The sequence below is a fragment of the Armigeres subalbatus genome, unplaced genomic scaffold, assembly GCF_024139115.2.
Source record: "Armigeres subalbatus isolate Guangzhou_Male unplaced genomic scaffold, GZ_Asu_2 Contig1644, whole genome shotgun sequence".
Taxonomy (NCBI): Eukaryota; Metazoa; Arthropoda; class Insecta; order Diptera; family Culicidae; genus Armigeres; species Armigeres subalbatus.
Genome location: NW_026942444.1, coordinates 53032 through 66671, shown reverse-complemented (window position 1 = coordinate 66671; position 13640 = coordinate 53032). Strand labels below are relative to the sequence as shown.

Sequence of the window (13640 nt, the reverse complement as noted above, 5' to 3'; positions counted from 1 at the left end):
TATGCGGATGACCAAACAAATTGAAGCCGGATTTGAAGGGAAAAAATCGACTGGAGTGGTCTTATTAGATGTCGAAAAAGCGTACGATTCCGTTTGGCACGATGCTGTGATACACAAGCTCCACTTATCCGGTTGCCCAACATACCTAAGCAAAATTGTAAAATCATTCCTTACAAACAGGCGCTACCGTGTACATTTGAATGGAACTTTTTCGGATGGTCACGATATTCCTTTTGGTCTACCGCAGGGGTCAGTCCTGAGCAGTGCTGTGCACCATCACCATCAACACCTTTTAACACCCTGATATAGACACGCTTATTCTTCTGCATTACACACTCTCTTCAACCATCATAGTAACACAAAGCTATTTATTGTGACATGCCTATTGAAATGATCGGATTTGCTTCTTCCATCATTCTCCAAAATATAAAAGAGTGGCACGATACAGGACCATCATTTCACTTGCCTTCGAAAAGATACTCATCACCATCATTTTGCAGTTGTATTGCCATTGGGCCGTGCACACATATAAAGCTAATCGTGTGAAAATTAATGCAAAGCATAGAACACAATATCTTGAGCAGCGGGGATACACATTTTCGCATGCTGTTCATCAGCACGAGCGTCGTTCCATTTGGTTGTCTTGGACGCTCTTTGTGCAATGATGGTTAGCCATATAGAAAGAGTATCATTTTAAGTTTTCTATGAATGTACAAAGAGCATCCTGACATTGCACAGCCCTGGTCCTGAGCCCAACATTGTACAACGTGTTCACTAGTGACGTCCCAGACAACCAGAATGCATGCATAATAGAATTGTTTTTCTGTTATGCGATGCCTATGCGCACAAATTTCATCGCTTACCAGTCGCGAAAACACTTTTTACGTACAAAAGTGGAGGCGATATAAGTGTATTTCTTATCCGACGTTGCACGGAAGTGTATGCGATGTGCACGATTTTTATGCGAGTTTGTTCGTTATGCATTGCGATGTAGTTTGTGATAACAAACTCTGTTTGACAGATAATCCGATTTCATGTGAGTTTGATTGCAGGAATATGCGATGTCAACAAATGAAGCTGGAATAAACTCGTAAAATAGCCTACTGTGCGGGAAAATTTATAAATAAACTGATGAGCTTTGCACAACAATGCGAATCTGATGAAACTTGGATCGGTAAACGATTTTGATCGTGCATTCTTATGCGATGTGTGGTTGTCTGGGGTCGACATGGTGGAAGACGTTTCCTATTTCTTTTTTGCTGATGATACTGGGTACCTTAGTAGTGATGAAGATGCCAAGATAGTGACTACTAAACTACAGCACGCACAAAACAAACTGGAGCAGTTTCAACACCGGTGGAAGATTAAAATCAATCCAGCGAAAACCCAAGTTATCTTTTTCACTAAGAGAAGGGCTGCCCATCGTTTTCCCTCAACAAAGGTAAAAATTAATGGAGTTCCAGTCACATGGACGAAGGAAGGTAAATACCTAGGCTTAACCCTAGATCAGAAACTACTATTTTCTAAGCACATCGACCAAAGTATAGCTAAGGTAAACGGTCTGGTAAAGTCACTATATCCACTCATCAATAGAAGATCAGCTCTGCAACCAGCCAACAAGCTACTGTTATTCAAATGCATTTTTCGACCAGTGCTACCTATGGATCGCCGGTTTGGCAAAACTGCGCAAAAAGTCACCTTAAACGACTACAAACAAAACAAAATAAACTGTTGAAAATGATCTTCGCCTTGCCTCCGCATTTCCGAACGGATGAACTGCATAATATAGCTGAGGTGGAACCGTTAACAACATTCATCGAAAGAACATCAGCCAGATTTCGGACTTCCTGTCAAACTTCTTCAAATCCTCTGATTGAAGCATTAAATCCAAGACTGTGATAATAGCATAGATAGTTTAAGAAACAGATTCTGACTTTTAGGTTTTTTTTTGTCAAAACTTTTTCCTATCAGTGTAATGCTCAATTAATGTAAACTAAAAGCTATTTTCCAAGACAGTGTATAATGAACTTATGATGCAGCTGCAAGATATATCAAAACTCTGCAATGTAACCGTTATGTAAAGAAAAATAAAAATGAAATGAAATGAAATGAAAAAACTATCAACCCACTAAAATGCCCAAATTTTCGTCCCAACGAAAAATATTAGGCAATTATCATAGAGAAACTTAAGAAATGGTGCAAAACAATCAGAAAACCGTCTTATATGGAGAAGTGATGTGAAAAAATGACAGATTGAGTTGACCGTTCTACTGTGCAAAAAATAACGAGTGGTATTGAGAGAAAAGGCCGAGATTTCATCCAAAATGCCAATGAATCATTTTTTGATATTTTTTCGTTCAAAGTTTATTAAATTCCCTGTATAATAAAACTTGACCCACCTTTTTATGAACTTTTTCGGCAACGAAATGTCTAATTTCGTGCGGCCAAATTCTAAGGGGATCAAGCTTTATATGACCCAATCGTCCCGAAAGGGTTAAGGAGGTCAAATATTTAAAAATTTATTGTTACGTTATCAACGGATGTCACTTTACAGAACGTCCATAAATTACGTCACGCTGTTAGTAGGAAGGAGAGGGTTTCTAAAAGTGTGACTATTCATATCAATTTATTAGAAATTTCATACAAAAAGTTGAACAATGAAGGGTGGAAGGATTGAACATAATTAACGTTGGCGTAACATCATTTATGGACGTTCCCTTGATGCACTCCTTACTTGCCAGGAACATCATTCCTATGTCTTTTCACTAACCCTTGCCTCGAATGTTCACGTGGTTTATGGACAGTCCCTTGGCATTTAAAAATGTTAGAATCTGAAAATCTTACATTTTCCCAGCAATAAATCATTTTTACTAAAACTCTAGCTAAAAAAATCGTCTAAGAAAATTATTCCGATTTTGTCACTGTTCCGATTTTATCAACTGAGACTCAAGGACCGTGTTGATAAAAGCGGAACATATCTGTATTTCTTGTCGTAAAGGCTAACAGAATCCTTGACAGGTACTCCGATTCATAATAAACCACAGGCGATGGAAATTATTTCATGAAAAATTGAAAATCATTGTTGTTTGCGGGTGTTCTACATAGATTTTCCACGGCATAGTATCGATTTACAATGATATGGAATGGAAATGCTAATATCATCTTCCAAACTTAGACGTACATGTTTATGATAGAATAATTAGAGGCGAAATTAGAGAATTGATGGTTCCGTTAGGATACGGCAGGCATGAAGAATGTTTTTATAGAAGTCGATTTGAAAGCGAGCGGAGGGCAATATTTGTTATGGCACGTATCGCACGACCTTCCTTCTGCCAAACTCCCGTATGAAGGGGGAAGGAAGGATATCAGTGTGGAAGCTGATATATGTCCACTGGTAAAAGGAAGGTGGTTTGATTTGCTCATATGCCATCGCGTGCGGAAGGATTTTCTATCGACGAGTACTGTCTCCAAATTTCTAATATGACATCAGCATAGTATCGATTTTTGTAATATTTTACAAAACCAACGGAATTCGGTCTGTTCAGTTTATAAAGAGGACACTTCGTATTGTCGATGTTGTTTTTCGTTGAATATATTATCTGACCTTCTACAAATGAAATCCAACTTTTTCGATTTTTGTTTTTGAGTTTTAAAATAGTTAGAGACATAAAAAAATATGGGTTCTTCGGAAAAGTTGACCTTAAATAAGCCAAAGAATCGACTGAGACAATAAAAAGAGATTATTTTTTTTACGGGAATGGTCAATTATAAAAAGTTAAGAAAATTATTTTGAGCATTTTAGTAGAATGTCTTCACTTGTCATAAGACGAGTTTGTACAATCCCATTTAATTCCACCACTTAATTGTACCTTGACATATACGTATTTCGACCTCAACAGTAAGGTCGTCTTCAGTGTCTCGTACTTGAATCGACTCGACTCCTACAATAAATTACAAATAAAAACAATAACTGTAAACAAATTCTTATGATTTTGAACTAAAGTTAACATTTTTGAGTGTGCAGCAATCTGTTAACAGGACAACAGGACACAGGTCTTGCGAATTAATAAACCAAATTTCAAAATATGGCGTTTCTAAAGGGTGCACTTACCTCTCGTGCTTCCCATTCGGTGTCACCGAATTTCGCCGACATGACCTCCGGATTGCCTCCGCTGGGTGGATGTCTTCGAGGAGCACTTTGAGACATTATGCTTAAGACTTGATGTAAATTTGCAATTTCAAATCACGTTGCAATCTAGCACACTTCAGCACAAACCAATTGAAATTTTCATTGAACAGCAATCCACAGAAAGGGGGGCAAGTTTCGGTACACTTTTTATTGATTTTTCGGCGTCGAATCTTCGCTCATGTCTCTGCTGCAGCTTCCAGGAAGTCAGACACAACACATTGATTTTTTCCGCAAAATTCACTGAAAATTTCCTGATGTTGCCCTCAGTAACAAATCCGGATGGTTAACGCGACTCTATTGTGAGTAATTTTATCACGGAACAAACCAAACGCGGATGATTTTTCAACTGTTTAGCGGAGATTACTTCCGATCCGAACAAACTTTGGCTGCCATTTTTGCGTGAATTAAATTTTTGTTTTTGTTTTGTGGAAAACGCTTTATGCGTTTGCGTGTGCTTCAAGCGTTTGCGGTTTGCGTCAAAGTGGTGTTAAAAAATACGTCCAGTCCAGGGTGGCCAGATTATAAATTTTAATAAATCGGTAGCTTGATTGTTGAAAAATCGGTAGTTATTGGAAGGCCGGAAAAAGTATCAAATCATTTTTTCATACTAAATAGATTAAAAGTCATTCTAAATGGATATTCGCCTGGTTGACCCCAAATTCGTATTCGTTCCAAAAATACTGGGGAGTATAACTTTGAGAAAATCGTTCGCTAGTATATAGGTATGGCTTTATACTTTATTTAGTTTATTTTGGTTTTCTAGATTATTATCTGGGTGGTGCGAATAGAATCGATTTGGTTGTCAAACTGAAGCCAAAATTTTCTATTGTGCCGGAGCCAAACATTGAAGATTGTGGTTATGTTCGTTTCTGATCTAATATTGAGAAGTATTGTTATTATTTGGGGAAAAAATATAAATAAACTTAGTTTGAGTTTTGTATTCTTTGTTACAAATATTTTCACATTATATTTCGAGTGGAAAATTAGTAAGAATGCAACTAAAAGGCACTCGTTTAGAAATTTCACGAGATTCAGCAGCTGATTGAAGCAGGAATGTATGTAAACAATCGTAAAGTCATGTAGAGTCTAGCGCATTTGTACGTCTTCATGCAGCGTGGAAAGAGAAATTCGAAGAGCGGGAAATGTTTGACAGCCAAGTAACTGCAAAATAATTTTGTTCATGGTAGTGATTTCAAAATATTCCTCTACTCGCTTGAGCGCAGAAAAGCGTCTCTATTCGCAGCACCCAGATTATTATGTTAGTTTGTTTTTTCTTCTAAAAGATTAAATAAGAATGTTTATTATTTTTATTGTTGCCCACACAGTTATTTGGTCTATAATCATTTGTCAAAAGGTCAAAACCGTTGTGAGGTTATAGTTACAAGCAATGTTATATGTAAAGGTTGGGATTGCGAATGGGTAGGATTAGGATAGTACAGGAAATGGTTTGCTTATGATTTAGAATTATGCGGGACAACAAATGGGCCAGAAAAAGCCCAGGGATACATTTTGATTCGAAATGGCGATACCTGAAATCTCCAAACTTCAAAACTTAGTGCATTCCTCCAGTTTTTACCGTCCTTTTTAGCTCCAGCAACAGCTTTAATTATGCCTTGGTTTTGACGTTCCACTGATCCGTTTGTTTGGGGACATAATTTGATTGTTTTTTGCACTCGTACGCCTTTAGCTTCCCAGAATTCTATAAATTCACTTCCTTGGAAAGGAGGACCGTTGTCGCTCTGGATAACTAACGGTAGTCCCCAGGTACTGAATATCTTACAGAGCGCAGAGTTCGTGTGCTTAGCGTCCGTGATCTTCAATTCAATGACGTGCAAGTAGCGGGAAAAAGTATCCACCACAACGATACCGCCTCAATACGACAGGCAGAAGCACATGTTTGTGATTCAAACGCGATCGACTGTTGTTCAATTTCGATGCACATAGTTGGGTAGAGAGAAAAGATGTGAAATATTGCTAAAGTAGGATTCGATGGATACGGGGAATTGACTCATATGCCACCGTTATTAGCTAGTTGGAATATTGGAATATATTGAAGAAAAAGATGAAACTATATTATTATGAGAATATCGATACATAAAATATGGAAATATGAATATATAATAATGTAAACATAATAATATAAAAATATGTAAAGATAATGAACTATGATATCGATTCAACGACAATCTTACGAATAAGGTGAAAGAATCGCAAATCGTTTAATTGTAAGTGAATATGAGGGCATTTTGCTTTTTTTTCCATTGCAGCTCAATAATAAATGACTAATATTGACTTGTACACTAATATTCGTTCATAAATTTCCTGCAAGAATTAAATGATTTCATGAGTGAGGCCTTTTTGCCCCATGGTTCAACTGCGTTCCCCTATTTAGAACCAATCAATTCGGCAACAATGCGCCTGAGCAACAGACGTAAGGGACGGAAATAGGGGCACCGCCCAAGCAGTCCCCCTTTATAATTTTTAGTGGGAATAAAGTATATAACGTATCACATCAAATTACTTTACATCATACGGCACAGCTCATAGGATTAATACTCTATTAAAGGGACCATCGGGTTAGGAAGTACATAAAAGAAAACGATCATCACAGAAAATACCTTCATATTGTATGAAAGATGAAAAAAATATGAGTAGGAGAGGGTTCACTGTATAATTTTAAAATGAAAAATAAACGAAATGTATAGAGGAATAATGAATGAATGAAAGTAATGAATAAAATGAAGAAGATGGATTAATTGAAATAATTGAATAAGGGCTTGGATATAAATATGTATCACCGTATTTTTATCTGAGTCGCCGTTGAACTAGTGTGCACTCTCGTCCTCTCGTCGGAACTAATTGTTCACTTACCTATCTCTACGACCTGTCAAACCATGACCAAGTTTTTCGACCGTTAAGCAGTGGTGGAAATACTCGCTTCACGAGTAAGAAAAGAGTGTAATTGGGCCTACCAAAAATGCCACACTCGCGCGAACCTACTGCCTGCATTTTTCTGGCGCTTGCTTTGTTCGCGAGTACAGGCAGAGCAAAAACAAAAAGCCGGGCTGTATTTTGTTCGGGAGTAAAAACACGGTCGCGAGTTTTTGTGATTACTTCTAATACAATGGATAAATTTCACTTGACATAAACACAATAACAATAAACAAATGTGTTCTTGCTCGATCATCCGTGATAATGTTCCGAGGTTGTTAATGACATTTTGCAAATTAACCCGAATGACTCGCGAAGCTTCACGAACATTTTTCGGGGTTCATTTTTCTGTTTTCTCTGCGAGTAGTACGTAGACAAGAAAAAGACAAAACAAATGTTCGCGAGTATTTTGCATTGCCTACTCCTTGTTTTGTGAGTAATGTTCAAAGATTTCCATCACTGCCGTTAAGTCCAGCACTTCGCTGAGCAATTTCACCACGTCCATTGGTCGTCTATTCCAGTACCTCGCCGTACTCCGCAGATCGGATTCGCCAACATCATCTATCGTATTGTCCAGTAGAATCCAAATCTGGCGCCGTTATTAGCTAGTTGGAATATTGGAATATATTGAAGAAAAAGATGAAACTATATTATTATGAGAATATCGATACATAAAATATGGAAATATGAATATATAATAATGTAAACATAATAATATAAAAATATGTAAAGATAATGAACTATGATATCGATTCAACGACAATCTTACGAATAAGGTGAAAGAATCGCAAATTGTTTAATTGTAAGTGAATATGAGGGCATTTTGTTTTTTTTTCCATTGCAGCTCAATAATAAATGACTAATATTGACTTGTACACTAATATTCGTTCATAAATTTCCTGCAAGAATTAAATGATTTCATGAGTGAGGCCTTTTTGCCCCATGGTTCAACTGCTTTCCCTATTTAGAACCAATCAATTCGGCAACAATGCGCCTGAGCAACAGACGTAAGGGACGGAAATAGGGGCACCGCCCAAGCAGTCCCCCTTTATAATTTTTAGTGGGAATAAAGTATATAACGTATCACATCAAATTACTTTACATCATACGGCACAGCTCATAGGATTAATACTCTATTAAAGGGACCATCGGGTTAGGAAGTACATAAAAGAAAACGATCATCACAGAAAATACCTTCATATTGTATGAAAGATGAAAAAAATATGAGTAGGAGAGGGTTCACTGTATAATTTTAAAATGAAAAATAAACGAAATGTATAGAGGAATAATGAATGAATGAAAGTAATGAATAAAATGAAGAAGATGGATTAATTGAAATAATTGAATAAGGGCTTGGATATAAATATGTATCACCGTATTTTTATCTGAGTCGCCGTTGAACTAGTGTGCACTCTCGTCCTCTCGTCGGAACTAATTGTTCACTTACCTATCTCTACGACCTGTCAAACCATGACCAAGTTTTTCGACCGTTAAGCAGTGCGGGAATTACTCGCTGCACGAGTAAGTAAAGAGGGTAATGGAGCCTACCAAAATGCCACACTCGCGCGAACCTACTGCCTGCATTTTCTGGCGCTTGCTTTGTTCGCGAGTACGGGCAGAGCAAAAACAAAAAGCCGGGCTGTATTTTGTTCGGGAGTAAAAACACGGTCGCGAGTTTTTGTGATTACTTCGAATACAATGGATAGATTTGACTTGACATAAACACAATAACAATAAACAATTATGTTCTTGCTCGAACATCAGTGAGAAATAAGTTCCGAGGTTGTTTTATGACTTTTAGCAAATTAACCCGAATGACTCGCGAAGCTTCACGAACATTTTTCGGGGTTCGTTTTTTGTTTTCTCTGCGAGTAGTAGGTAGGCAAGAAAAAGGCAAAACAAATGTTCGCGAGTCTTTTGCATTGCCTACTTCTTGTTTTGTGAGTAATGTTCGCAGATTTCCACCACTGCCGTTAAGTCCAGCACTTCGCTGAGCAATTTCACCACGTCCATTGGTCGTCTATTCCGGTACCTCGCCGTACTCCGCAGATCGGATTCGCCAACATCATCTATCGTATTGTCCAGTAGAATCCAAATCTGGCGCCATATTTATAGGCCGTCTTCTATTGCTGCCGTTTTCAGCATACACTGGTCTTGATGGGAGGTCACCGACTTGAATTAGCCTCATAAAACAATTCAAAAAACATTTTATTGGAGGCGGAAAAAAATGCTGTCAAAAAGAAACACTTCCGTTCTTGAGCCTTGACTACTACGATCTCTTCGGATATTTACATTAAAATATATTTTCGTCAAAGGGAACTACACAAGTTTTTCCAAGTCGAAAAATCCAGAACAGAAACGCATCATTCCTTATGCGGGTTTTGTTGTCTTTTTTGTGGAATGTGCCGCCTTTTTCTGGATTTTTCGACTTGAAAAACTTGTCTTTCCCCTTGGTTTTCGTAGAAAATGCGGTAGTAGGCTCCGTGTTGAACTATCATGTGGTTCCATGTTGCTATCATGTTGCTCCCGAGGCTTCTGCATGTTGAAACAAATTTTATCGAACAGTAGAAATAAAAATCACAATGAAAAAAAAAACAAGTTCAAACTTACTTTTGCACGTACTAGCTCCTTCATGTCTTTACCGGACGTTCTAGCAACTCAAATCGAATAAAATGTAGATTATAACGGGGAATATAACCCAAAGACACTTTACTTTATGATGGGCTCAGTTTACCTCCTAAGTATTTTTTCACCCATTTAGGAGTAAAAGATAATCAATTTGTAACTGAAACAACATTCTCAAAATGGGTGTTTTTTCACACATTTAAAGTTGTAAAATTTTCCCCATTTTCTGGCAGCTACATACATGAACTCAAAATGAGTACTTTTTTACTCATTAATGAGTTTCTGAGTTTATCCGTGTGGGGGAAAAGTCGTGAATAGGCCTTTTCATGTGACACTGCCGAGACTGCACTTGTTTACAAACGCTGAACAGGCCTGCAAGTCCGAAGCTGTCACTTTCATAGAAGAACTGTCAATTGACGATGAAATCAGCTGTTTTTAAACGTCTCGTGAAAAGGCCCATACATTTCGTGAAGGTGGCATGATTTTGTCATATGACTTTTCGATATTGACGAGCTACTCAAAGCAGATACAGTTTTAAGAACGTTAGGGATCGTTCAAAATTACGTCCATCGTTTTTCGGCATTTTCAACCCCCTCCCCTCGTGTCACAAACTGTCACAAATCATTGACCCCCTCCCTCCCCCTGTACGTACATGTTTATTTTATATTTCAGCGATTGTTTTAGTTTTTCTTTTTCGTACACAATTTTTCCAATATCTTAGTGAATCATGTCCTTTACTAAAAGTTTGATTATGTTTTTGAAATGCAAATTGTTCCCAAAATGCTCTCATTTTTTTTCTTGTGGATGGACGTCACATAAGACGAACCCCCCTCCCTCCCCGGTCACAAACTGTCTCAAAACTCAAACCCCCTCCCCCCCTTAAACCTTGGACGTAATATTTGAACGACCCCTTATCTCAACTTCCTGAATCAATATACTGACAAAAAACTCCGCATTATATTCATGAGTTCACACATGGATTTTTGCAATGGGGGTAGCGAAATGGATTCCATATTTTCGACACATAATATTCCATGCGCCCGCATGCATTACATGAGTGTTCACACATACTGTCCATGTGGGTCATAGTATCCATGTGTGTATTTGTATGCAATTAAGTATGTGTCGCCGTATGATATGCATATTTCAAAATATATGGATTTTTGCCATAAAGTATGTGTCGATTGCATCTTAGTATTAATTATTATATATTTTTTATTATACTTAATACAACATATTCCGTATCCCAATTATAAAACAATTTCAATATATTCGCTTTAAAGACATAACAACTTGAAAGCACAGTTTTTAATATTTGATTAGTAAAATCACCACCACAGCTATGTCCAAGAGTTTAAAGACCTCTCCCTGGCCACTGCGAATTGTGTGTTTTCTAAAGATATGATAGGATTTAACAGTGGACTCTGTTAAACTTCCATAGACATATGCCGGAATCCGCAAGCAGGCCCTATCTAACCGACCGTGTGCCACTGAAAGAGCAATAGCGCTAGTCATAATATGGGAACAGACGATGCTCCAGGCGAGATAGGAAGTTTGCGCACGCCTGTGGAATTAATAATTATTTATGAACAACATTTACGACATGGAATTATACGAATGCTTGCTTATCTAATAGGCCACTGTATATTCGACACAATTATGGTAAAACTGATTTAAATTATTGAATATTTCCATGTCAAGTGTAGGCCCACGCCATTCAAATTAGTGGGCTTCATGACAGTTGATTTGTATGATTGAACGCAATTTAACGGTGCGTTTTGACAGTTTTCCCATGGGAAAACTGTCAAAACGCACGCAAACGTACCAATTGTGTTTGGCCCATATGGCTGATTTTATGAGGAGATTTCCCTCTGCGCGTTAAATATTTCTGCGGAGCTATCCAAGTTCTTTTTCTCCGTAATATTTATGAGTTTTTTTTACGTGCACGCAGTGATAAATAACACAGTTTTGGCAAATTAGGTCCAATGTAAATAAATACTAAGGTATGGAAATCCATATATCAAGGGATTTTTTTCAAATAGGCGATACTAGCGTCGAGGACAAAACGAGAAATCGAAAGATGAAAATTTGTGTTCAAAAGAATATTCTCTATTTACGACGAATAGCTTTTTTTATCGTGCCCTTCATCATAGGTTCTTAATGTTGACTTCTTCCATCATACTGTTAATTACCACTAATATATAAATCGATTTTCATATTGTAATTGAAGAAAAATAGAAATACACCCTTTAGTTTATGTGTTTCCATAAACGCCCTTCAGAATGTTTTCCTTATGTCAAATATAAATTCAATTTCGCCCGTTGACTCTTTCTTATTGGAAAATCAGATGTAATTTTCGCCTGTTGACAGAGCCTTCCTGCATAATCAGTATTTCAATTGCGCCTTTCTGCTGGAAGAATAGGAAATGAAATAGTTTTGGAGTTGTTGAAAGAAAATGTAAGTAAAATTAAGCAATATGAAATACTATATTGTCTAACAGTGTTATTTCCTCGGTTATTTCAGAAACAGATGGAATTGAACAGCCTAGGATCGCATCGAATAATGCCTTGGACAGGAAACTACTGCCATTCGGATTCTTCATTTCCACAAAATCCAATCTGTTCTTTGTACGTCTGCACATTGCCAGTATCAACCAGAACAGAGTTCACACTATCATACCAAGCTCATCGTAGTTGTCCGATTTTTGCAGTATGTAGGAGGAATCGTCTTCCCAACAATTTCGACGAGGAAAACCAAATTTTCGATCCTAAAATTTAGTTGCTATCGGTTTTGCTGACAACGACAAGATCCAGTTGTGAGGCCACCAAGCCCGAATTATGTATCACAGGCATCTGTTGATAAACACCTGCAGTCGTTAAGTGTTCTCCGTTGATACACACCATGATTCGCTGGCGTGTATCAGCACAGATTCCTCGTTTAAAAACTCGGTTAGTGTTTTAGTTACTTACAAATAAGGCATCGCCACTATGAATAAATCCGGGTTTCACATAAGTGATTATCGAGTGAATATAGTAAATAGAGTTTCTCCAAGAAAAATAAAATTTGAACCAAAATAGTTATGCTAAATACTAACAGTTTATTACTCTTATTCGTGAATGTTCACATACAGATACTTCAATGTACACTCAGTTGGTACCCGTTTCTAGATCATCGATATCTATATCAAGGTCGTCTTCAAAATGATCATCCATGTCTTTCTTACTTTTTCGTCCCCTTTTCTTCGGCGCAAGTTGTCCTAATAGAGCAGCATAATATGGTTTATTGATCACAAAATCCATCAATTTTCGCAGATCGGCGAGCTTTTCATTGGAAAGAGGTAGGGCTCATTTGATATTGAAGGAAGGTCTTGTGGCAAGTAATACGGTTGCTCGGTACCATGTAGACGTATATCAAATTGCAGAAATTCTTTGTCCTGTAGCGTGTATTTATAGTACACTATTCCGGGGTTGTCAGAACGATACTCGAACCACGATACTTCTTTGAAACGGATTGGTTCACCGTGAACATTGCACTTCGGCTTTTTGAAATTATCCTCTAATGCTTTAAATGCAAGGAATTCCCTTTGCTCCATATCGTGCACTACAAAAGGTACTTTTCGTTCAATGGATGAGACGAAAACTACCCAATCTCTGGGTGTTTCGATATTTATCGTGGATCGTTTTTTCGCTTTTTCAATGCAAGCATGCACCGAATCAACCTCCATATGACTGTGCCCTGAAGTCATAAATTTATGCCGCACAGTCATACTTCGGTTTTCGGCACTGCAACGATACATGAAGAAGCTAAACATCATGCACAAAATAAAATTATGATTTTGCCCGGCACATCTATCGGAATAATAGTTCACTTCGCGAACAGCGGGTCGCATTTTCTT

General features: G+C 37.6%; 1 protein-coding gene and 2 long non-coding RNA genes across 4 annotated transcripts in view; 2 read left to right on the top strand and 1 right to left on the bottom strand.

Moving 5' to 3' along the window:
* LOC134203088 (coiled-coil domain-containing protein 102A) overlaps positions 1–4589 on the bottom strand; it is a 66527-nt gene extending 61938 nt beyond the window's left edge. Inside the window, exon 1 of one of the 2 annotated variants that reach the window (XM_062678064.1) lies at positions 4112–4589. In XM_062678064.1, coding sequence (XP_062534048.1) covers positions 4112–4207 — 96 coding nt within the window. In that variant the 5' untranslated portion in view covers positions 4208–4589. The remainder of the gene's footprint in view (positions 1–4111) is intronic. The other variant, XM_062678065.1, reaches the window with a different exon arrangement.
* On the top strand, positions 1232–2117 carry LOC134203095 (uncharacterized). The gene is made up of 2 exons (XR_009977439.1): positions 1232–1481; positions 1594–2117. It is a non-coding gene; the product is annotated as an uncharacterized LOC134203095 (long non-coding RNA).
* A 7370-nt stretch (positions 4590–11959) lies between the features above and the next one.
* Positions 11960–12834, top strand: LOC134203093 (uncharacterized). Its single transcript, XR_009977438.1, has 2 exons — positions 11960–12202; positions 12275–12834. It is a non-coding gene; the product is annotated as an uncharacterized LOC134203093 (long non-coding RNA).
* Positions 12835–13640: the final 806 nt, after the last annotated feature.